This window comes from Wyeomyia smithii, chromosome 1, assembly GCF_029784165.1.
Source record: "Wyeomyia smithii strain HCP4-BCI-WySm-NY-G18 chromosome 1, ASM2978416v1, whole genome shotgun sequence".
NCBI lineage: Eukaryota > Metazoa > Arthropoda > Insecta > Diptera > Culicidae > Wyeomyia > Wyeomyia smithii.
This window is the reverse complement of record NC_073694.1, coordinates 26,094,281-26,119,862: the sequence shown is the minus strand read 5'-3', so window position 1 is coordinate 26,119,862 and position 25,582 is coordinate 26,094,281. Positions and strand designations below refer to the sequence as shown.

Here is a 25,582-nt window from a genome sequence, read left to right as displayed (position 1 = left end):
CTGGTGTGCAGAGAAGCGGCACCATCATTACGAAATCGCACATGCTTCTAGGTGGTCCCCGTGGTTCTGTGGTTAGCGATGTCGGTCGGCTAGCTCTCCCACACGGTTGTGATATTGGGTTCGATTCCCGATCAAGTCGAGGAACTTTTCGAGCGAAAAATTTTCTCGACTCAGCACTGGGGCACGGTGTGTCGTTGTACTTATCCTACAACATGCAAAATGTGCCGAAAAACAATATCGATAACGAATTCTCTCAACTAATCTAGTTGATCGAGACCGCATTAGCCCCAGGCTAGCGTGCGATATTGTTGTTTGTTCTAGGTTTTGCGGATGATATCGACATTATTGGTAATAATCGTAGAGCAGTGGAAGAGGCCTTCGGACCTCTCAGGCGAGAAGCTGCGGGATTAGGGCTTGTCATAAACTCTGCCTAAACGAAATACGTGGTGGCTGGCAGAGTGCGTGGTAGTCCGTTGGAGGTTGGTGCTGCGGTGGTGCTAGATGGGGAAACATTTGAAGTAGTCGACGAATTTATTTACCTGGAAACATTAGTGACATGTGACAACGAGGTTAGCCATGGGATAAAGAGACGGATAGCAGCCGCAAACAGGGCCTTTTACGGATTACGTAACCAGCTAAGGTCCCGCAGTCTGCAAATCCGAACTAAACTTGCACTCTATAAGACACTGATTCTTCCGGTGGCTCTCTACGGCCATGAATCATGGACGCTGAAAGAGGCTGATCGGCGAGCTCTTGGTGTTTTTGAGCGTAGGATTCTGCGTTCAATCCTTGGCGGCAAACTAGAAAATGGTGTTTGGCGCAGACGCATGAACCATGGAGTGTACCAGGAATACAAATCGGCGGATATAGTCAAGCGGATAAAACACGGCAGGCTTCAGTGGGCTGGGCATGTAGCGAGAATACCGGATGAGCGTCAAGCGAAGGCTATATTTAGCAGGAATCCCGATAGAGGTCGTCGACTTCGGGGTAGACCCCGCACTCGTTGGATGTGTGCTGTTGACGAGGATGCACGCGAAATAGGTGTTAGGGGCGATTGGAGGATAGCAGCCCAAGACCGAGTGACATGGCGACGTATTCTGGATTCGGCACTGGATTAATAATCGGTCTGTCGCCTTAAAAGTAAAGTAGAGTAAAGTAAGTAAGTAACAAGTGGCGAGAGAAGCTTCTCAAAATTAAAACATATGAAGACGTAACTACGATCGACCATGTCGCAAGAACGTTTGTGTGGCTTGGCGATAATAGCAATAGAAAGACAGGTGCTTCAAGAAATTGATATGTCGGAAACGATAAAAAAATTTGCAACATTGAAAGCATGAAAAGGTAATTTTTGAATTGTTAACACAACACCTGCTGTCTAATCAAATTTTCGAGTCCATAGAAAATGCGTTTCATATAAAATAAAAACTTGTGGGGGGGGGGGCAAAATCAGTCTTCGCCTGCAGCTCAAATCAGCCTTCGTCCGCCCCTGGTTCCGAAGCAGCAGGAGGTTCTGTTTCAGGTCACCGGCGATGGTCCTTTTGTTCACCAAGAACCCGATTATGGCAGCGAGTTGTTCGGAGAGTGGCTGTACTACGCTTGACCACGTGCCCATGTCGACCCTTTATATCCGGTGTGGTGATAGATGTGCTGGCATTCCCACTTTTGGTTTTCGTTGTATTAGTATTCTTTTTTTTCTGCGAAGACCGCTGGATGTCCCCACGCGCAAAGGGGTTTGATAACCCCTCTAAGCTTGTCGTTGGCTTTTATTGTTGCTCATTTTTGGTAGTTGGTAGTCGGTGGTCTATGCCGAAGAAGTCAGGCCATGGGTAGGGTAGGCTCTCGACTGGCGAGGGTAAGGAACAGTCACTCTTACTCCTGCCTGGTTCTGACTAAGCAATGCACCAGGAACGTTCTGGAAGGTGTGCCAGATTTGACAGGACGAAGACCCCTGCAGCGGGTTCCACCTCGCCGTTTCAAGCCGTTGTCTCACCACTTTACTAAGGGAGTTCAATGCAGGTGCCAGCCCTTAACGAAATCCGTTTCCTACTCTACCAGTTGCCATAATTGGGACCTTACTGGCAGCAGTCCCAATGGGCGATTTTGTGTGTTTGGCTCCGTCAGAGATGCTTCCCACTGCTGGTCCGGGACTGTTTGGGTACTGTCAGTGGTCACACACATTGCATGCCTTCGGCGGTCGGCAGGTGTCTGTCCATGGTGGCATTCAGCTCTGCCAAGTGTTGGAGGTAAAAGTATAAACACCTAATCCGCTTGGTATTGTTTCACTGATGCAATAACCTGTTGTACGCAGTACTGGTTCTTGTATAGAAACTTGCAACCATCAGCAGTAGCAAATAGCCGCTAGAGTCGACATGCTTCATGGCATAGTATAGCTTCAGGCGCATTGAAGCTGTTAAGTTGAGTGAAAATCGAACAGTGCCTGGAACAAACTATCGTCCGACCACATTGTACGAATTGCACATTAAAGTTGTTAAAAACTACATGGTTAAAACATTCCTATCAGAGTTAGACGCTTGGCTCTTAGCACAGCCAAGCGTCTAACTTAGCTAAGAGTGTAAAAGGCAGTTCTATTACTAACCTAGGTTAGTGCGAGTAAACTAGTAAACAAGACGAAGTTAAAATTTCAACTTTTCGAAGCTTCACTTCCACAGTGCGAAAGCCGTGTAATTTGTCGTTCACACCCAATAAATCATGCTCGTACATTCGTCCCACTAATTATAAAACATTGCTTGCAGTAAGTTAATGGTATAAAATCCATACCCTATCGATTTCATTGAACAGAAACTAATATGCTAAAACTGTGCCTCGTCGTGTGTTTCACCTTACTGAACAGCTTCTGCCAAACCTGTACTGCAGTTTTAAAGGAAACATTTAGTGGTTTTTCTCACGTTTAATTGCTTTTTATTCCAGTGTACCTCGGACGACTTCCGCCCGGATATTCGTGCGCTGGGTTAGAGCCTCTCTTTTACGATGAATGTGGTAATCTCTGTTTTTGCGACCATAACGAGGATGTCCTCTGCGACGGAGAAGTTTGCTACGACAGTCGGCGGTTTATATTGCTTTAGAAATGTTTAATCTAAATAAAATGAATGAACTAACAAAAATCGAACAGACTTCACGAGAGCGGATTGTAATGGATGAGAAATTATAAATCATTCAGCGTAGTTACAGTGTTGAAGATTCTTATTCTTACAATATGTTTTTTGAAGTAGAATACTTCTCTCAGGAAGTTCGGCTACATAGGGATGTGAAATGAAAATCTTAAACTGAAAAAAGTGAGAAATATGTCCAATTTCAAATGCTAATAAATCGGTTAGTTTTCGATAGATTTCTCACGTTTTTGCAACAATCGATTAGAAAATCTTTTAAGATTCCTACCAAATGCACGAAATTGCAATTTTATTATTCGAACTATTGTACTATTGAAAATTCTTAAGCCTTGTCAAAACACAAAATTCGACCTCCGATTGGTCGTTATACGATTGCTTTCCCAAGTACGGTCGGCAGAGTTATGGACCTAGTAAATTGGGAATGCATCATTTGGCTTATATAAGAGCTTCATCAGATAATAAACAGACATTTCATCGGATACTAAATTAAACAACTGAAATTTGAAGAACACAAATGAATATTCGAAGAGTTAATATTTTCTCGTTTTGCGCTATAATCCAAAGTTAATTATCTTTATCTACATGCATACTCTGACTATTATTACGTGTTTGCGTCGCTTAGTGTTTGGCTACGGTTATGCAGAACGCAAATAACAGCGCGATGCGATTCGGCAAGACGAAATGTGTTGAAATGTATAGCTCTACTTCGCCTTAAAAAGAGCTGTACATTTCACCACGGTAAGGCGAATCGCATCGCGCCGTCATTCGCGTTCTGCATAACCGTAGCCTTTGTTCCGTTCCCGTTTAATGATGTCGTATTAAATGTGCATATTACAATTCGGCAGCACTTCAACTTCTCATTTGCACAAAATTTAAAAATATTCAATGAACTTCACTCAAAAAATCAAACAAAAAGAAATTACAATACTGCCAATGAACGGTCAACGTTTATTTACTAGAAATAAAGTGCATCTTTCTTGTAAAAGTATTCTACTTCAACCTTGCGGTCGTGGCTTTGCATACAACCTTCCTGTGATTTTTTTGTTAATTTAGCTTGAACAAGTTAACTTTTGATCTCGAAAACCAGTAAGTTTCGTCTTTCGTCATATCCTCATCTTATTTGGGGTGCCGAATTTTCGACCATAACTAAATGGTGTACAAAGATTCTTTTTTTAGCAAAATAGTCTAAATTTGATCAAAATTAAGTCATAGATAATAAAAGCGTTGAATAATGCTGATTTATCCTACTTTATTTATTTCCCGAAAAAACTAACAACGTTTTTTATTGATAAAAACTTTCGTAGCACGGTTCTCCATCGCATAGCACGACATCGTTATGGTCGCAAAAACACTTATTATTACACTCATCTGTGAAAACAAACTCTATCGAAGCACAGGAATATCCAGGTGGGAGGCGTCCGATGTACACTGTAAGAAGCCAGAATATGAAGATAAGCTTTATATTTAAGCGCGAATTTTCCCTTAAGCTCGTACCGGAATGACCACAGTTGATCAGCAAGGCGAGCCACACGGCAAAGAACAGCTTGAACATATTTGAGCTCCGATCACTACAATTAACAGGTTTGGGTTTTTATAGCCTAAGCTTTCAAACAATGGTTGATTGTAAGTGTGGCGAATTTTCGACCACAATTCCAATTGGTGTGAACGGTTAATTACACGGCTTTCGCACTGCGGACGTCGAACCACGAAAAAATGTATTGTAAATTTGAAATTTAAAATAATTTTAAAGTTCATAACTATAATCATAATTTTTGATATCAGTTTATAATTTTTCATTATTGGACTAACAATAATATCATCTTCCTAACAAAGACATCTAAAAAGGAGTCTGTCTGTTCACTTTTTCCAATCATCAAGGCAACATACGGAACAAACTGCAATCCAACCGGTTACGGTCCTTAAGTAAGTAAATTGTAAATTTTTATTTAAATCGACTTTAGCTAAATAGTTAAGCATAACATTCCACTAACAGCTAACATTACTCCGGCTTTGGTATGATAATCCCCAAGTTGTCTCTCCATCCAACGCTCTTGAGTCAAGTGCGGTTTTAGCTTTGCTCAAAATAGAGAACATAGATCCCAGCCATGTACGCCAGAAAGTTGAATATTCCAAAGGACTAAAAATTTTGACATTACATTTGATTTTTGTTGTTGGTTTCGAACTTTTCTCTGGTAAGCTCAAATTGAAGTAAACTGTACTTACCCCCGCCGCCAAGTTCCGATCTCTGTCGCCGTGGACCGTGTTAGCCCATAACGCAAGCTGCACGATGAAGGCTGTAAAATATATCAGCGCTATGAAGGCCGTGTTGAATAGTTCCTACAAAGAAAATTGATTTTTTTAATTGAAAGAGTCAAATCAGTAGAAAAAAAAGCTTCCATACCGTCACTACCCAATTGAAGCCCGGGCTTATCGCTTCCCGGACGCCAAAAAGATGCGCTAAACTCCACAAGGCCGTACAGATGAAGGAGAAAATGGCCACAAACAGAAACCAGCCGGTGCCGGCGATGACCGGAGTGGCACAGGCCATGCAGATTATACCGAAGACCTGTAATTAGGCGGAGGAAAAAACAGTTATTAGTCATTCGGTTTGCAAGGGATCCCTTCTTATGGTACGTTACGTCAATTTTTTTGGCTGAATCAACTGCACTTTGAAACTCACTTATCTCATCGCTTAGGTCTCACATCTTAGTGGAACTACCAGTGATGAGTGAGCGTTTTTTTACGTATTTGAGCGGGTGTTTCTAGCGTTTGATGACTAATGTGCAGTCAATTATGGTAATGATTGAAGTGATTCAAGCGCAGGTTATACCTAAGGAACAAAATATCACAGTCACGGAGCATATCGAACTTCGTCTCTAGATGAGAATCAATTCAGCTTTCTCCTTGAACTGTTTGTTCAGAATGGATCTGAGTAAATCGATTGAATATGTACAAACTATGTAAATGAAAACAGAACAATTATCTAGTATCATGATTGATGACTTTTTCGGTTTCATTACTTTTAGTTATTTTATATTTCAGGTTTTTTTTTGCATCCGTAATCCAATCCTTTATCGAGCTCAACTGGTTGTTTGAACATCATTTCTTTTGATGTCTCTTCTAACTTTTTTTTTTCTAACTTTTTTTTTCTAACTATCATCATGTAAGAAGGGAGTGATAACGGAGCTGTGATTGGAGCTGGCGCCCGGCCGATCCTCGGTTAATACTCGAATTTCAATTCAGGCTGTTCTATTAAAAGAAGACCTAGAAATTAAAGAATTCGGCCTAACAGCTAGTGACGGTCAGTTTTAAGTCTGGGAATCATCCCCGAGCCGCTAACGACCGCACAAGGGCTAATATACAGAATAGCGCGCATCATCTTTTGCCTGATTGAAATTTCCTTTCAATTTTTGCGCTTAATTTTTTTCTCTCGTTCCTTCAAGTTGCCGCGGTGCGGATCGCGCACTGCCGCAGTTTGTGATAAAAGCCGCCTTAGTTGCTTTTGCGCCGTTTTTGCCGCCATACTGCGCACCCAAAAGACGCTATTTAAATCACAAATGATTGTCTATTGTCTGGAAGGCGCGGTGTTATCCATTGACGATCGCAGTAACCGGCGCAGGGCACTCGGGCCACTAACTTGAACTGTCACCATGGCAACGAGCTGTCGTGGAATATCGATGAAAATTACATATTTCAGGGGAAATCTTCTTAGGAAGGGTCGGTCTTAAATCACGTAGTGATTAACGTTTGACGACATTCCAGATTTTATTTGCGATAATGTCCAGATTTTTCCTCTGAAGTCCTCATCTGTACCACTTTCCGCTATTCGCTTTTTTAATATCAAATTGGGATGAGTTCCAGGAGCACTACTACGTTGATCATTTTTGGTCTTTAAAAGGTTTCTGGGTTTCATTTGTCATAATTTTAGTTGCCTTTTGAGGTTTCAAAAAGCGTCTTTGCAATAATTTTTCGCAAATCTGAGCTGGATTTGAGATAGTTTTCGCGTTAAGCATAGAAAGGTGTTTTTTCCATTCTAAACTCCCACTCATACTCGTCCACTCTACGTTCAATTCATACTTTGATCGTTTCGGGTGTTAAGCAATGCTTTGTCGCAATTCTGAGCTGAAATTAAGAATATTTTTTCTATCAATTTCATTTCAGTTTTAGCTTCTAAGAACAATTCTCGTCATTGGCTTTTTGTTTTTTTTTTCTTCTGAATTTTAGTCTCTTCAGTCCTCTAGAAGCGTTTTCATTTAATTTTTAAGGCCTTAAGAAGCGTTTTTCGCTCTTCTCAGCTTATTATTACTTCGACTCCTTGGAACATTTTTTAGTGTTTTGAACTCATCTTAGAACTGACCATCAGAAGCGTCGATTAAGTTTTATTTGGAATAACTTTCTGTTATAACCTGCTCTTTAGATGTTTCAATATATTTTAGCGCTTCGTTTCTATTCTCAGTCTAGTTTTAGCCTTTTATGGCCATTAGCAAAACTATTCCGCTGGAATACTTTCTACAGCAAAAGACCGCATATAAAAAGTGCCTAATTTGACAGCTACTCCCCCTTCAAAGACTCTCCAGAGAGAGAGAGAGAGAGAGAGAGAGAGAGAGAGAGAGAATTAAACCAAAATACTATATTTTCTCAATGCACAATGGTCCAGAAACCAAATTTAGGGGGAAATTTGTGTCTAGAGCTCTATAGCAACATTTTAGAGAAAAACTTTCTTCTACAAAGTTGTTACATATGATAAAGCGCTCATTGAAAAATTATCAAAAATTAGGGTGACCAACATTTTCGATGCAATCAAGTATCTAACTTTTTTATCTTTGTAGATAGGAGAAAAATTTGTTCTACAATGTTATAGCTCTATTAATTTTAAGTAACTTCGTAAAAAAAGATTTTCTCTATCTTTAAAAACAACCGATTTATATTGAAAAAACAAATTTTACGCTTTAACTTTTTATTTCAAGTTTCATCTCAAAACTGTCTTTGAACGACTTTTAGAGCTTTTTAAGAGAAACAATTTGCAATGCTGACATCGTAAATATCTCAATTTTACTCAAAGTTATTAATATTTTTCATCAAAAAATATGCGTTTTTCATTTGTATGTCATTCATTTTGGGGCAACCATAAAAAATATCTCTTGGTCTCATTTCGAAGGGCATACTTGACTCTATAAATGGAAGAGCTTTCAGAGATATGTTATTTTTTTAATTTGAGTAAATTCAATTTAAAAACAAGACGAAAATTTCAATAATTTTATACATTATGCATATAAAATCACCCAGATTTATTTTATGGTATTTTTTCTTATAACTAGACGTAATTACCTTGAATTTGACCTAAAAAGATCGAAAATGGATCAACTGGTTCAAAAGTTATGAATTTTTTTAAATTTAAATACATCGAACACAGTCGTTTTTTATGGTCACCCTATTTCGAAGTTGGTCACGCAAAGTGCTTCAATTGTGCTCAAAATAGCAGGGATGCATCTCTGTTGAAAATAATCAAACCCGTATTGTTTCGTTGGGTTGTTAAGGGGACTAGCTGCGAAATAGGGTAACCATAAAAAACAGCTATATTCGATGTATTTTATTTAAAAAAATTCATAACTTTTGAACCAGTTGATAGATTTTCGATCTTTTTGGGTCAATTTAAAGATGATTACGTCTAGTTATAAGAAAAAATACCATAAAATAAATCTGGGTGCTTTTATATGCATAATGTATAAAATTATTGAAATTTTCGTCTTGTTTTTAAATTGAATTTACTCAAATTAAAAAAATACTGCATTCTTTGGCTGAAGCTTTATTTTCCCACTGATTTTATAATATTTTGACTTTCTTCTGATTTTAGTTTTATCTAGACCATTCTACTGTGTAATTTTCACTCGATCACTTCGCCTATTAATCAACTTTGTTTCTATGTTTTATAACTTCTTGGATGTTTTTACTACATTGATTTATGTTTATATTTTCAACCATTGTGACGTTCTTGATTCTGTTACTTTTTTATCACATCTTATTTCGTTTTACACTGTTAAGTTATATTTTGACTTTCTGATTTTTGTGCTTTTTTTGGTTTATTAACCTAGCTCTACAATAGTTTTATTATGAAATAGTTTAATTGTTTCAATCATATCTTTGTTTGCTTTATAACTTATTTGACTTTATTTTCAATTTCATTTTTTATTTCAAAACTTGATTTTTCGTTTTATAGTTTAATGATTCGAGGATTTTCACGGCTCTATTTTATTACCCTTTTTCAAATTCATGTCATTCCTTATTTTGAGTATCATTTCCTAATTTAACTGGCATTCAAATTATATTTTTTAAATTCATAATTCCCTTGGGGCACGATTTCCTGCATGATTTTTTGACTTTTTCATTTAATGAGTTTCAAATTTTATTGATGCCTCTATTATTTTTCATTTTTTTTTTTGATTCGATGATATTCGTAATTTCATGATATGTTATATTTTTATGGCTATTTCCATTAAAAAATTTAATTGAATTCATTAAATAATTTTAATTGTCCTTTTTGAGTTGATTAAAACTCTGCACAGATGTTCCTATGAGCTGGAGACATCATTTTGTGCTATTAGTATTTTTTTAGCACCACGACTAATTTGTGAGGTATTATTACGTAAAATAAAAAAATTGTTTTTGAGTAAATGTATGTAATTCAATCAATGTACGTAATTTTACGAGAATGCGAAAAATTAACGAGGAAAGAAGGTGTGACTTAGACGTAAAAAAATTGCATTGTTAAACACAGGTTTGGCCCTGAGGTTTTTCGGGAAACGGGAATGAAAAAATGGTACTAAAGGGTAAAAAACAGATGGAATTGTCAAAAATAAAGTGCGTAGTAAATCTAGTTTTCATTGGCAGAACAATATCTTGAACTCTTTTGGAGTTGGCATCACCATTGATTAGAGGGCAGGTACCCGTGCAAGAATTTTGTTCGATTAACTGAAACTTTATTTCGCCATTCAGGGGTTTACTGTGAAAGACCGAGACAAACCGGAAGTAAACGATAGAATACTGAATAATCAGTTCAATACGACCCAGAACAGGGTAAGGAACGGCTTAAGCAGTAGCGCCTATTTTAATCAGTCGCAGAAATCAGGCCTCAAACTCCTGCTTCTTGATCAATATCGACAATTTCAATGATGAAAACGAAAACTTTGATTGTCTAGCTGTCTTACGAATATAATAAATACCGTCAATCACAAAGAAATCTGTGAACAAATATCATTTGAAACAAATCGACCTTCATTCGTTGTTTTGCTTTCGTCTTGATTAGACGCAAATTGTTTATCTCCGTTTGATTCGCAAAATAACAATACACGAGTTATCGTACGGGTGTTATTTTTTTTCGATTAGTTGTTGTGTGCGATAACAATAGCCTGCAATATATCGGCAGAAACATCTTCTGCACACTGGTAAGGGCAGGCTACCCCGCCAGTGATCTGATACGCAGCTGATATATCAGCAAGAATAATTCTCCCGCACCGCTGTTACCCCGCTAGCAGCACGGACCACCATACGATCGAGCGAGTGGAAGTCAACTACAAGTGGCATCTACAAGGTCGCGTGTAAGATACGGCCACTGTGTCACAACACGAAGCTGGATCGTCATTGTTTGTTCTGCGGAGACACTCGATTGATCCTACTATCAGCCGTGAGGTCGTGACTTAGACGTTCGGTGAAGTATTCACTTTAGAATTTTTATCATTATTATTAATAGTATTATTATTATTGTTATTATTATAATTATTATTACTATTATTATTATTATTATTATTATTATTATTATTATTATTATTATTATTATTATTATTATTATTATTATTATTATTATTATTATTATTATTATTATTATTATTATTATTATTATTATTATTATTATTATTATTATTATTATTATTATTATTATTATTATTATTATTATTATTATTATTATTATTATTATTATTATTATTATTATTATTATTATTATTATTATTATTATTATTATTATTATTATTATTATTATTATTATTATTATTATTATTATTATTATTATTATTATTATTATTATTATTATTATTATTATTATTATTATTATTATTATTATTATTATTATTATTATTATTATTATTATTATTATTATTATTATTATTATTATTATTATTATTATTATTATTATTATTATTATTATTATTATTATTATTATTATTATTATTATTATTATTATTATTATTATTATTATTATTATTATTATTATTATTATTATTATTATTATTATTATTATTATTATTATTATTATTATTATTATTATTATTATTATTATTATTATTATTATTATTATTATTATTATTATTATTATTATTATTATTATTATTATTATTATTATTATTATTATTATTATTATTATTATTATTATTATTATTATTATTATTATTATTATTATTATTATTATTATTATTATTATTATTATTATTATTATTATTATTATTATTATTATTATTATTATTATTATTATTATTATTATTATTATTATTATTATTATTATTATTATTATTATTATTATTATTATTATTATTATTATTATTATTATTATTATTATTATTATTATTATTATTATTATTATTATTATTATTATTATTATTATTATTATTATTATTATTATTATTATTATTATTATTATTATTATTATTATTATTATTATTATTATTATTATTATTATTATTATTATTATTATTATTATTATTATTATTATTATTATTATTATTATTATTATTATTATTATTATTATTATTATTATTATTATTATTATTATTATTATTATTATTATTATTATTATTATTATTATTATTATTATTATTATTATTATTATTATTATTATTATTATTATTATTATTATTATTATTATTATTATTATTATTATTATTATTATTATTATTATTATTATTATTATTATTATTATTATTATTATTATTATTATTATTATTATTATTATTATTATTATTATTATTATTATTATTATTATTATTATTATTATTATTATTATTATTATTATTATTATTATTATTATTATTATTATTATTATTATTATTATTATTATTATTATTATTATTATTATTATTATTATTATTATTATTATTATTATTATTATTATTATTATTATTATTATTATTATTATTATTATTATTATTATTATTATTATTATTATTATTATTATTATTATTATTATTATTATTATTATTATTATTATTATTATTATTATTATTATTATTATTATTATTATTATTATTATTATTATTATTATTATTATTATTATTATTATTATTATTATTATTATTATTATTATTATTATTATTATTATTATTATTATTATTATTATTATTATTATTATTATTATTATTATTATTATTATTATTATTATTATTATTATTATTATTATTATTATTATTATTATTATTATTATTATTATTATTATTATTATTATTATTATTATTATTATTATTATTATTATTATTATTATTATTATTATTATTATTATTATTATTATTATTATTATTATTATTATTATTATTATTATTATTATTATTATTATTATTATTATTATTATTATTATTATTATTATTATTATTATTATTATTATTATTATTATTATTATTATTATTATTATTATTATTATTATTATTATTATTATTATTATTATTATTATTATTATTATTATTATTATTATTATTATTATTATTATTATTATTATTATTATTATTATTATTATTATTATTATTATTATTATTATTATTATTATTATTATTATTATTATTATTATTATTATTATTATTATTATTATTATTATTATTATTATTATTATTATTATTATTATTATTATTATTATTATTATTATTATTATTATTATTATTATTATTATTATTATTATTATTATTATTATTATTATTATTATTATTATTATTATTATTATTATTATTATTATTATTATTATTATTATTATTATTATTATTATTATTATTATTATTATTATTATTATTATTATTATTATTATTATTATTATTATTATTATTATTATTATTATTATTATTATTATTATTATTATTATTATTATTATTATTATTATTATTATTATTATTATTATTATTATTATTATTATTATTATTATTATTATTATTATTATTATTATTATTATTATTATTATTATTATTATTATTATTATTATTATTATTATTATTATTATTATTATTATTATTATTATTATTATTATTATTATTATTATTATTATTATTATTATTATTATTATTATTATTATTATTATTATTATTATTATTATTATTATTATTATTATTATTATTATTATTATTATTATTATTATTATTATTATTATTATTATTATTATTATTATTATTATTATTATTATTATTATTATTATTATTATTATTATTATTATTATTATTATTATTATTATTATTATTATTATTATTATTATTATTATTATTATTATTATTATTATTATTATTATTATTATTATTATTATTATTATTATTATTATTATTATTATTATTATTATTATTATTATTATTATTATTATTATTATTATTATTATTATTATTATTATTATTATTATTATTATTATTATTATTATTATTATTATTATTATTATTATTATTATTATTATTATTATTATTATTATTATTATTATTATTATTATTATTATTATTATTATTATTATTATTATTATTATTATTATTATTATTATTATTATTATTATTATTATTATTATTATTATTATTATTATTATTATTATTATTATTATTATTATTATTATTATTATTATTATTATTATTATTATTATTATTATTATTATTATTATTATTATTATTATTATTATTATTATTATTATTATTATTATTATTATTATTATTATTATTATTATTATTATTATTATTATTATTATTATTATTATTATTATTATTATTATTATTATTATTATTATTATTATTATTATTATTATTATTATTATTATTATTATTATTATTATTATTATTATTATTATTATTATTATTATTATTATTATTATTATTATTATTATTATTATTATTATTATTATTATTATTATTATTATTATTATTATTATTATTATTATTATTATTATTATTATTATTATTATTATTATTATTATTATTATTATTATTATTATTATTATTATTATTATTATTATTATTATTATTATTATTATTATTATTATTATTATTATTATTATTATTATTATTATTATTATTATTATTATTATTATTATTATTATTATTATTATTATTATTATTATTATTATTATTATTATTATTATTATTATTATTATTATTATTATTATTATTATTATTATTATTATTATTATTATTATTATTATTATTATTATTATTATTATTATTATTATTATTATTATTATTATTATTATTATTATTATTATTATTATTATTATTATTATTATTATTATTATTATTATTATTATTATTATTATTATTATTATTATTATTATTATTATTATTATTATTATTATTATTATTATTATTATTATTATTATTATTATTATTATTATTATTATTATTATTATTATTATTATTATTATTATTATTATTATTATTATTATTATTATTATTATTATTATTATTATTATTATTATTATTATTATTATTATTATTATTATTATTATTATTATTATTATTATTATTATTATTATTATTATTATTATTATTATTATTATTATTATTATTATTATTATTATTATTATTATTATTATTATTATTATTATTATTATTATTATTATTATTATTATTATTATTATTATTATTATTATTATTATTATTATTATTATTATTATTATTATTATTATTATTATTATTATTATTATTATTATTATTATTATTATTATTATTATTATTATTATTATTATTATTATTATTATTATTATTATTATTATTATTATTATTATTATTATTATTATTATTATTATTATTATTATTATTATTATTATTATTATTATTATTATTATTATTATTATTATTATTATTATTATTATTATTATTATTATTATTATTATTATTATTATTATTATTATTATTATTATTATTATTATTATTATTACTATTATTACTATTGTTATTAGTATTAGTATTACTGTCTTTTTTTTTATTTTGATCCATTGTAGTTTGAAAAATTGTTTTTAAAATTTAATAGCAACTACTTGACCCCCCCCACATTCGAATATTTATCGTTTGTGTGCGGTAGAGCGTAACGCTCCCGCAAAATGGACGACATGCAGGTGCAACTATTCCTGGATGTGGAAACAACTGGGGAAGAGATTAAGATCTCCCCCATCAATTCCCCTCTACCTTCCCCGCTACCTAGCCCCGTACCAAGGGTACCGGCAACACGGGTGAAAGCTTACCCAGATGCCTCGAAAGGTCCGTTCGTAGTTTACTTCAGGCCCATAAAGATAGCCTCTAAACATAATTCAAATCGGCAAGGACCTGGCAAAACAGTTTTCGGCCGTAACCGAGATTACGAAGGTGAGGCCGAACAAACTGCGAGTTGTCGTGAGTAGCTTGAAGCAAGCAAACGAAATTGCTAGCTACGAGCTCTTTACAAGGGAGTACCGCGTGTACATCCCTGCCAAGGACGTGGAGATCGACGGTGTGGTTACCGAAGGAAGCCTTACGGTCGATGACAATTTGCGTCACGGGGTTGGCTGCTTCAAGAACCCCCTGATTCAAGATGTAAAGATACTGGATGTCAAGCAATTGCATTCAGTATCCATCGAAGAAGGGAAGAAGAAATTCCTCCCTTCGGATTCCTTCCCTGTAACATTCGCCGGATCCGCACTGCCGAGCTATATCTCTTTGGACAGGGTTCGTCTGCCTGTACGCCTGTTTGGTCATGCATTGCCAAAACTGCAAGCAGTTAGGTCATACAGCCACCTACTATTGCCAAAACTGCAAGCAGTTAGGTCATACAGCCACCTACTGCTGCAACAAGGCACGCTGCAGCAAGTGCGGAGGCAATCATGCTGAGACCGCTTGCAGTGAGAATACTGAAAGGTGTCTTTACTGCGAGGGAACTCGGCATGTCCCGCGTACCAACAGCGCGAGGAAAAAATTAAGCGTTCCCTCAAGGAACGATCAAAGCGCTCTTTTGCAGAAATGCTAGAGAGAGCTGAGCCACCCTCGACAGGAAACATCTTTTCCTTTTTGCCAACCGATGAGGGTATATCTGACGATCCCGTCGAAGGGTGTTCTTATGCCATGCCAGAAGGATCTAGGAAGAGGAGAATGATCAACTCTCCTAATCTTTCTCGCAAAGGTCGCAAGATAACCCCTAGCGGAATGACCAATAAGCCAACACAAAAAGGAAGCGGTGAAGAAAAACCGAAGCAAGTACCTCCCGGTTTTAATTTTAAATCAAACCAGGAGTACCCACCGCTTCCTGGGGCACCAAAAACCCCTCGTGCACCCATTTCTCGATCAGAAGATAAAAAAGAAACAGGGTTCATAAAATTTTCTGATATTGTGGACTGGATATTTAAAACATTCAACATACCAGATCCCCTACAAAATATTCTTCTTGCCCTTCTTCCCACAGTGAAAACCTTTTTGAAGCAACTAGCAGCAACTTGGCCCCTCATTTCAGCTATCATATCTTTCGATGACTAATTCGGCGAAAGAGGTTAGGAATTTTATCACTGTATTACAGTGGAATTGCAGAAGTATCATCCCCAAATTCGATCTATTTTCTCATTTAATAAATACATACAATTGTGACGCATTTTCGCTCTGTGAAACCTTTCTCAATTCAAACGATCAACTCAATTTCCACGATTTTAACATTATTCGTCGAGATCGAGACTCACACGGTGGAGGGGTACTTTTAGGGATTAAAAAGTGCTGTTCCTTCTTCCGAACCGACCTCCCCTCGATCTCGAATATTGAAGTTGTTGCCATTCAAACGAATATGAATGGAAAAGACCTTTGCCTTGTTTCGTTATATATTCCCCCATCCGCGCGGATTAAACAGAAGCAACTCCTTGATATAGCACCTTTTTTGATTTTGGGAGATTTTAACTCTCACTGTTCGCTATGGGGGTCGCTGTACGATTGGGGAAGCGACACGCGTACCTAATCCTCCAGCACGTGAATCCAACGATCCCCACGGTAGTGATCATCTTCCAATCGTTATATCAATTTCTAATGGTTCGACCCCCCCGAACCCAATCAATATTTCCTACGACCTTACACGTAATATTGATTGGAAGTGTTATGAGTCTATTATAGCGCAATCTATCGAGACTCACGAGGAACTTCCTCCGGAGGAAGAATACGCGTTCTTAGCTGGCTTGATAATCGACGCCGCGACTCAAGCTCAGACGAAACCGATACCCGGGGTGACGTTTGACAGCGCCCTCCCAACAAATGGTGGGACAAAGAGTGCTCTGAGCTGTACGCGCGAAGGTCCGCGGCGTATAAGGACTACCGGGAGTACGGCACTGTCAACCTGCTTCGAAAGTACGAGTCACTGGGCAGGCAGATGAAAAGTTTAGTAAAGGCAAAAAAACGCGGGTACTGGCGGCGGTTCGTAAACGCGTTGTCGAGGGAAACAGCGATGAGCACTCTTTGGGATACCGCCAGGCGCATGCGGAACCGTGACGTTTCGAATGAAAGCGAGGAGTATTCAGACCGCTGGATACTCGATTTTGCCAAAAAGGTCTGTCCGGACTCTTTACCGGAACAGAAAACCTTTCGCGACGCGTTATTAGTAACTACGGAAGAGCCTCCATTTCCGATGTTGGAATTTTCAATGGCTCTCCTGTCGTGCAACAATAAGGCTCCAGGGTTAGATAGAATAAAATTCAACCTGTTGAAGAATCTACCTGACTCTGCAAAAAGACGCTTGTTGAATTTGTTCAACAAGTTTCTTGAGCTAAATATTGTTCCGCATGACTGGAGGGAGGTAAAAGTCATTGCTATTCGGAAACCCGGGAAACCTGCCTCTGATCACAATTCATATAGGCCGATTGCGATGCTCTCTTGCCTCCGGAAATTAATGGAGAAAATGATCCTCTTACGGTTAGACAAATGGGTCGAAACAAACGGTTTACTTTCAGATACTCAATTTGGCTTTCGCCGGGGCAAAGGGACGAACGATTGCCTAGCGTTGCTTTCTACTGAAATTCAACTAGCCTTTGCTCGAAAAGAGCAATGGCTTCTGCGTTCATGGATATTAAGGGGGCTTTTTACTCTGTCTCTGTAGAAGTTTTAAGCGCGAAACTTCATTCGCAGGGACTTTCACCAAATTTGAATAACTTTTTGTTCAATTTGTTGTCAGAAAAGCATATGTATTTCTCACAGGGTTCCCCAGGGTTCATGTTTAAGTCCTCTCTTATATAATTTTTACGTCAATGACATCGATGAATGTCTTGCAAATTCATGCACGCTAAGGCAACTTGCAGACGATAGCGTTGTACCCATTACTGGTAGCGAGGCTAGCGATCTGCAAGGACCATTGCAAGATACCTTAGACAATTTGTCTGAATTGGCTCTTAAGCTGGGTATCGAATTCTCTCCGGAGAAAACTGAGTTGGTCGTTTTTTCTAGGAAGCATAACCCAGCTCAGCTGCAGCTCCTACTAACGGGTAAAACGATCTCTCAGGTTTTAGTCGCTAAATATCTCGGGGTCTGGTTCGACTCTAAATGCACCTGGGCTTGTCATATTAGGTATCTGACACGAAAATGCCAACAGAGGATTAATTTTCTTCGTACGATTACCGGAACCTGGTGGGGAGCCCACCCAGGAGACCTTCTGAGGTTATACCAAACAACAATACTGTCAGTTCTTGAGTACGGTTGTTTCTGCTTTCGCTCCGCTGCGAACACGCATATTTTGAAACTAGAAAGAATACAATATCGTTGTTTGCGTATTGCCTTAGGTTGCATGCAGTCGACCCATACGATGAGTCTTGAAGTGCTAGCGGGTATTCTTCCGTTGAAACATCGTTTTTGGAATCTCTCTTACCGGTTGCTAATTCGATGCACAGTTATGAACCCATTAGTAATTGAAAACTTCGAGAGGTTGGTCGACCTTCAATCTTAATCCAGATTTATGACTTTATATTTTGACTATATGGCTCAAGATATTAATCCTTCTTCATACGATTCCTCCAATGTCGCACTTTTAGATACTTCTAACAATGCTATATTCTTCGACACCACCATGAAAGAAGACATTATTGGTATCCCGGATCAATGGCGCCCACAAGAGATCCTTAAGAGTTTTTCAAATAAGTTTAAACATGTGAGTTGTGATAAAAGGTTTTATACTGACGGATCTAATCTAGATGAGTCCACTGGCTTCGGTGTTTTCCACGAAAATTTTACCGCCTCCTACAAACTCGATGCTCCTGCTTCCGTGTACGTCGCAGAACTTGCTGCTATTCAGTACTCTCTTGGAATCATCGAAACCCTACCCATAGACCACTACTTCATCTTCACAGATAGTCTCAACGCCATTGAGGCTCTGCGATCGATGAAGACTGTGAAGCACTCCCCGTATTTCCTGGGGAAAATACGGCGGTTTTTAAGTGCTTTAACAGATAAAAATTACCGGGTTACCTTAGCGTGGGTCCCTTCTCACTGTTCCATTCCGGGCAATGAAAAGGCTGACGCTTTAGCTAAGGTGGGTGCTATTGATGGCGATATTTTTGTAAGACCAATTGCTTATGATGAATTTTATAGCATTTTGCGTCAGAGAACACTCAACAGTTAGCAATCAATCATGGAACTCAGATGAACTGGGACGGTGGCTATAATCCATTTTTCCTAAGGTATCGACGAAAGCATGGTTCAAGGGGTTGGATGTAGGTCGGGACTTCATTCGCGTGATGTCCAGACTTATGTCCAATCACTACACGTTAAACACGCATCTCTTTCGTATAGGGCTTGTAGACAGTAATCACTGCGTTTGTGGCGATGGCTACCATGACATCGAGCATGTTGTTTGGTCGTGTACCGAATACTGTGGTGTTAGGTCTGAGCTTATAGATTCCCTTCGGGCCCGAGGAAAACAACCGAACGTACCCGTTAGAGACATTCTGGGAAGCGGTGATCTCCAGTACATGACACAGCTATACGGGTTTATGAAAAATGCTGGCATTAAAATTTGATTTCTTTTATCTATTTGCTAGAATACAATTTCTGTCACAAACTGAAAGAGAATGATACACCCGGCTGGAGACACTAAAACGAAGACTCGGCATCTCTATGTTTACGCAGACACCTCAGACCAAACTGCTCAAATAGAACATCACTGGTTAGCCACGTACAAATGAATACATTCTGTATAGTTAAAAACAAAATTGTAACTCCCCTCCTCTCACCTTAAATCCCCACTAGCTCGTAGTCGGCCGCGAGAATAAAGAAAAGGCCTCCCTCTTTTCCCTGCTAATTTTGAATTTAAAAAAAATGTACTTGGCTCAGTTAAACATAAATTGTATCGTGCCGTCTCAAATAAACTATTTAAAAAAAAAAAATCGACCTATATTGCAGCCATTCAGGAGTCACTTCGGGTGCTGCAAAAAAACGCCTGCAAAACAAATGGAAACTGCTTAAAATAGGTTCGGGGTGATTGGAATAGTGTCCCTGGATTGGTAACTTTAATTGATTATTGTTAAAGTTTGCTAACTTAGTTTTACAATCTGAAAACAAGCTCTGACAGAGAAAACGATAAAGAACAGATTGATATACTTTTGTTTGAATTCAGTTTTAAATTTCTAATTTTTATCAATGAACACAGGAAAAATTCAAGCAACTTTTCACACAGTAGTAAGCTAGCTATCAAAGAACGACATTAGACGAAGCAAATATTTACTTAATTTTTCGTTTACTGAACAAAACAGCAGATATTTTTTAACAAATAATTGAAGCAAATAATTCGATATTACACGGTAAGCAAATATTGACCGTCATTTTAAGCAAATATTTGCTTGGTGTAACGTTCGCGGTAAGAAAAATGAACACTGACCAAACTAGTAACCCATGAGTTAGCAGAAAAAAATTGGCAATGAAGCTACTCCGTTCAGAAGTGTGCGCGTTCAAAGAGCGGTACCCTGTCGCGTCGAAAACGGATATCATGCGGTAGTTCTCAGACACCGGATACGCCCGTTCCGGCATCTCTAGCATCTTTGCACAATTGGACAACAATCAGAGCATTGAAAGAAAGCCCGGTTTCGGTCGGCCGACGACCCTGAGCGACAAGAAGCTCCAAGGATGCTAAAGAGGAAGACCGAGAGCAAAGTGGCTACATCGTTACGTGCGCTCGGCTAGGAGTTCGTTGCAACCGGCCAAACAGTGAAAAAGACCTGGCGAACATGGGCATACATGTCAAGAAGCGGTAGTCCCGTCTACTTGTCTCTGAGCTGCAGGCAAAGACGCAGCGGCAGCACCTGAATAAAATGGTCAAGATTTTCCCGGCAAATCACGACGTGGCAGTGGTGATGGACGACGAGACCTGTCTCACCCAGGATGGCAACGACTGGCAGGGCACTTCATATTTTACTTCCCCCACGAATCAAGTGAGCATCGAGGTGTAGTTTATTTGTTGTGTGAAGTTAAGTTCCCCAAGAAGGTGCTGCTGTGGCTGACAATCAGCAAGAAGAGGATGTCAAAGTTGCTCTTCTTTAGCTCCGGGCTGACCGTGAACGGAGAAATTTGCGTCGTTCATCAAAAATACCAAAAGGCCGAAGACGTGATGTTTTGGCCGGATCTGGCGTCGGCCCAACTACTCGAAGCGTTCGTTTCAGGAGATGGAGCGGCTGAATATCGATGTGGTACTCAGTTGGCGAATCCGCCCAACGTCCCCAAGTTGCGTCCCATCGAGGATTTCTGGCCAAGCCTGAAGCGAAAAATCTACTCCAACAATTTCGTCGCAAAAACTGAGGAGAAATTGATAAATAAATCGAAGAAAGAATTAAAGAACAGGCCTACACGCATGTTTTCGTCTACCATGGCGAATGTTCCGGTTAACTGTCGGAAGGCCGCACACAAGGACGTAAATTTTTTTGCGAGGAAGCTTACATGATTACCTTCCATGGGAAATTTATCAAACTCAATCATCAGTCTCAGTTATTTTTTTTATCACCATCTGAAAAAAGTCCATTTTTTTTAGCGGATACGTTATAGAATAAAAAAACGCTGCATATTAATTCCAAAATTTCCAAAAAACGATTTAGCTCAGAGCAACGAATAAACTCCTCTAGAGGCCAGTAAAGGTTCAAATAGAATTGTGTTAAAAACGTTTTGAAAGATCAGAAACTAAGCCCAAATTGAGCTCAGATTCTTCAATAAACGCTTTCAATAAAAGCAAAAATATGGAATATTCTTGGATTAAGCTTAAAATCGTCGAAGCCCACGTTTTAAAAAACATATTAAAAAAAATCTCTATCATGCTGGTGGCCTGGGTTCGAATCCCAACGCCGACATAGGTGTCGATGGTTGTGGGATGGCGTGATCCACTTACAACCAACCCAACCCAACTCAGATTTTTTGAGGCGAAAAATCTCTGGGATCTCGCCTTCCATCGTATCAGGAAGTACAGCCGTTGGCGCCGGTCCGTTGATGAACGGCTTGTAAGTTAGGGTCCAGGGTGGAATCGCCTTCCCGGGCGTCGGTGATTGGCACAACAACAGTGGCGGAGCTAGACCGACAGAAAATGGCACCGTTAGTGAATTGACTGTATCTTTTCCAGTCCGTTCAAGCAGTTGCAGATAACCATTACAATTCACCGTGTCCACTCGAATGGCATCGAAAACTTGGACATCCCGATCCTGAAGCAGTCCGCGAACTCGAACAAAAAGATCGGGATCCAAAGTGCAGTGTGAATGCTGTATTCAAGGTAAAAAGGCTCGAGTAACTTTTCCCAAGAAAGTGAATGAACAATTGGAGGTTGTATTCAATATCATTCATACAGATCTTTGTGGACCAATGAAGACTGTGACTCCCGGCGGTACTAGATAGGTGCTGCGAGATACTCAACCATGGCGTAATATTCTGGATATTCAATAAAACTTATTAGAAAGTGTGTTAGTGTTGAGGAGCTACAAATAATAAACAATAATTAACGGAGGACACAAATTCACAAATGGAGACACCGATAACAGTAAGCAACTGATAAACTGCCTTGAAAATAAATTTCTTCAAAGTAAAATTTCTGCTTTTTATGCCTCAGAATATTACAGTAAGATGACAAAATATTCAAAACCTGAATGCTGGCGAAAAAAACTTTAAAAAACTATTACTAATTATTATTAATATTTTCTATTTCTATGGAATGAGTAATCGAAAAATTGGCAAATATTCGGGACTTTAGCAAAAAGAAAAAACACATATAACCACTTCATTACAATTCTTCAACAAAAGGTCAATAATCACTGAATAAAAAAAAAAAAACTTGGAACTGATACAAAAAGCGTCTTTTTCTGAGCAAATTGTTCGAAAGTTGTTTGCGTAGTGCACCTAAATTTTGTTTTTGATTGATTCTAAATTTAGAAGGAATGTGTCACGTTGCCGGACGCTAATCGAAATAATTAAAGCAAACAAAAAAAGACTACAGTTGCTTTTCTACCATCAAACATAGATAACATCGTGGGATATCGCGAAAGGCAGCCCAAAAGTTTGTTCATATAATGTAGTAAAACCGTTTATTCATATTTTGAAATCAATGATATAGTTTCAGCGAACAACAAAGCGCCAACATTATTACTCAATACTCTTTCAACAAGTGGAATTTTTCCACCCTCATAATTGTGGAATGATTCACCCGAAAAAAAATAACAGGAGGGTTGTGTGCAAAGCCACAACCGCATGGTTGAAGTAGAATTCTTTTACGGGAAAGGGTTATCTTGCGTGTCAGTCATTTTTTCTAGTAAATAAACGATGACTAATCAGATCAATCGAATTTTGCCCTTCAACAAGGATTGACCATTTTCAATAATATAGTAAGTTGCTTGTCATGATTGAGGCTTGACAATTTTTATGCAGATAATGAAAATTTTTTGGATATCGTGCTCAAGATAATTCAGTACGGTCTGAGACACGGAGATTAGGTAAAATTTATAACTTTCACAAATTTAAAAATGTGAATTAACTCAAGAGAAAATGTTGACTCTTCAATCATCAGGTTTTTATTGCATCCTGAAAAGGACAATTTGTTGTTCAACTCAATATCGGATAAGATACCGTTCGCATCTTGGCGTTATCACTGACAGTGCGAATATAGTATTCCTTGTGATAAAATAAACAGTTGAAAGCGGATTTAACACTCAAAACTAAACGGCTCATGTGTTGTCAAAATGAGTCAACTTTTCATTGAATGCCTTTACTTTTGCAAGGTAAATGATTCTGTCGCCCGTGCTTGGGAAGCAATCATATAACGACCAATCAGAGGTCGAATTTTTCGTTTTGACAAGGCTTGACTAATTTCAATAGTACAATAGTTTGATTAATAAAATTACAATTATCTTCATTTGGGAAGAATCTTAGAAGATTTTCCAAACTATTGCTGCAAGAACGAAGGAAATCCATCTAATACTAACCGATTAACTAGCATTTGAAATTGGACATATTTTTCACTTTTTTCGGTTTTAGATTTTCATTTCACATCCCTATGTAGCCGAACTTCCTGAGAGAAGTATTCTACTTCAAAAACTAGTCATTCTTATCCGAACCATAGTCAGACGACGTAAAAGAACTCCCCATTTCAAATACCAACGAAAAAAAAAACGCTAACCAAGCTTCAGGTGCGCTATTGATTTTCTATCGCCGTACATTCGGCTATCGCCGGTACCGCCGTGATTTTTAATCTTATCTTAGGTTGTCATCCAGTTGGGTAACAAAATTCTGTGGATGCGCGTGCGATAACATCAATAGAAGTTCCCCCGAAAAAAAAAAATAAAATGTGTCGCAATCAGTAAAACACTCCGAGCTAGAATTTAGAACCTAATACTAAGCTACCAACAATCTACTCACGATCTGGATCAGCTTCAGGACGCCGGACGCTGTGGTGAAGTAGCCGATGTTGAACCGCAGTCCAACCGAGCTAGAGGCGACTGGATTTATGGTTGGTGTTACCGGTGCTGGTTGGCCAACCGTCACAACCGTTTCCTGCATCATCGCGGCGTGGGAATATTTACTGCTGCAGTCTTCGTTCAAAGTCTCAAAAGCAACCCGCTCGATTCGCGTACTCTTCACTGACTAACTGACTGTCACTGATTTTCAGTGTTCAGCTCGGCTTCAACAGGTGTTGATAAGCAAGTTTGACCCAATTTGAGGTGGATAAGATTACGCTTTGAGCGCTACGCGCTCGTGCCTACATTTAGGGGTATTCCTATTGGAGTGAGCTTGAACTGA

The 25,582-nt window shown here is 33.3% G+C and overlaps 1 protein-coding gene and 2 long non-coding RNA genes across 3 annotated transcripts; 1 reads left to right on the top strand and 2 right to left on the bottom strand.

The window, feature by feature from the left end:
• The first annotated feature begins 2,792 nt into the window (after window positions 1–2,792).
• LOC129718451 (uncharacterized) lies at window positions 2,793–3,429 on the top strand. The gene is made up of 2 exons (XR_008726900.1): window positions 2,793–2,865; window positions 2,929–3,429. It is a non-coding gene; the product is annotated as an uncharacterized LOC129718451 (long non-coding RNA).
• A 928-nt stretch (window positions 3,430–4,357) lies between these two features.
• LOC129718507 (uncharacterized) lies at window positions 4,358–4,710 on the bottom strand. Its single transcript, XR_008726933.1, has 2 exons — window positions 4,623–4,710; window positions 4,358–4,556 (listed from the first exon to the last, which is right to left on the bottom strand). It is a non-coding gene; the product is annotated as an uncharacterized LOC129718507 (long non-coding RNA).
• A 342-nt stretch (window positions 4,711–5,052) lies between these two features.
• LOC129723280 (protein MAL2-like) lies at window positions 5,053–25,345 on the bottom strand. Its single transcript, XM_055677406.1, has 4 exons — window positions 25,202–25,345; window positions 5,530–5,694; window positions 5,352–5,465; window positions 5,053–5,265 (listed from the first exon to the last, which is right to left on the bottom strand). The coding sequence occupies exons 1-4, from the start codon at window positions 25,343–25,345 to the stop codon at window positions 5,197–5,199; spliced, it is 492 nt and encodes a 163-aa protein (XP_055533381.1). The 3' UTR covers window positions 5,053–5,196.
• Window positions 25,346–25,582: the final 237 nt, after the last annotated feature.

Coding starts and splice junctions, on each gene's coding strand:
- LOC129723280 (XM_055677406.1), bottom strand. CDS start 25,345: ATGATGCAGGAAACGGTTGTGACGGTTGGCCAACCAGCACCGGTAACA. Junction 5,695..25,201: donor TCCTGAAGCTGATCCAGATC/GTGAGTAGATTG, acceptor GCCTAATTACAG/GTCTTCGGTATAATCTGCAT. Junction 5,466..5,529: donor GCTTCAATTGGGTAGTGACG/GTATGGAAGCTT, acceptor TTTTCTTTGTAG/GAACTATTCAACACGGCCTT.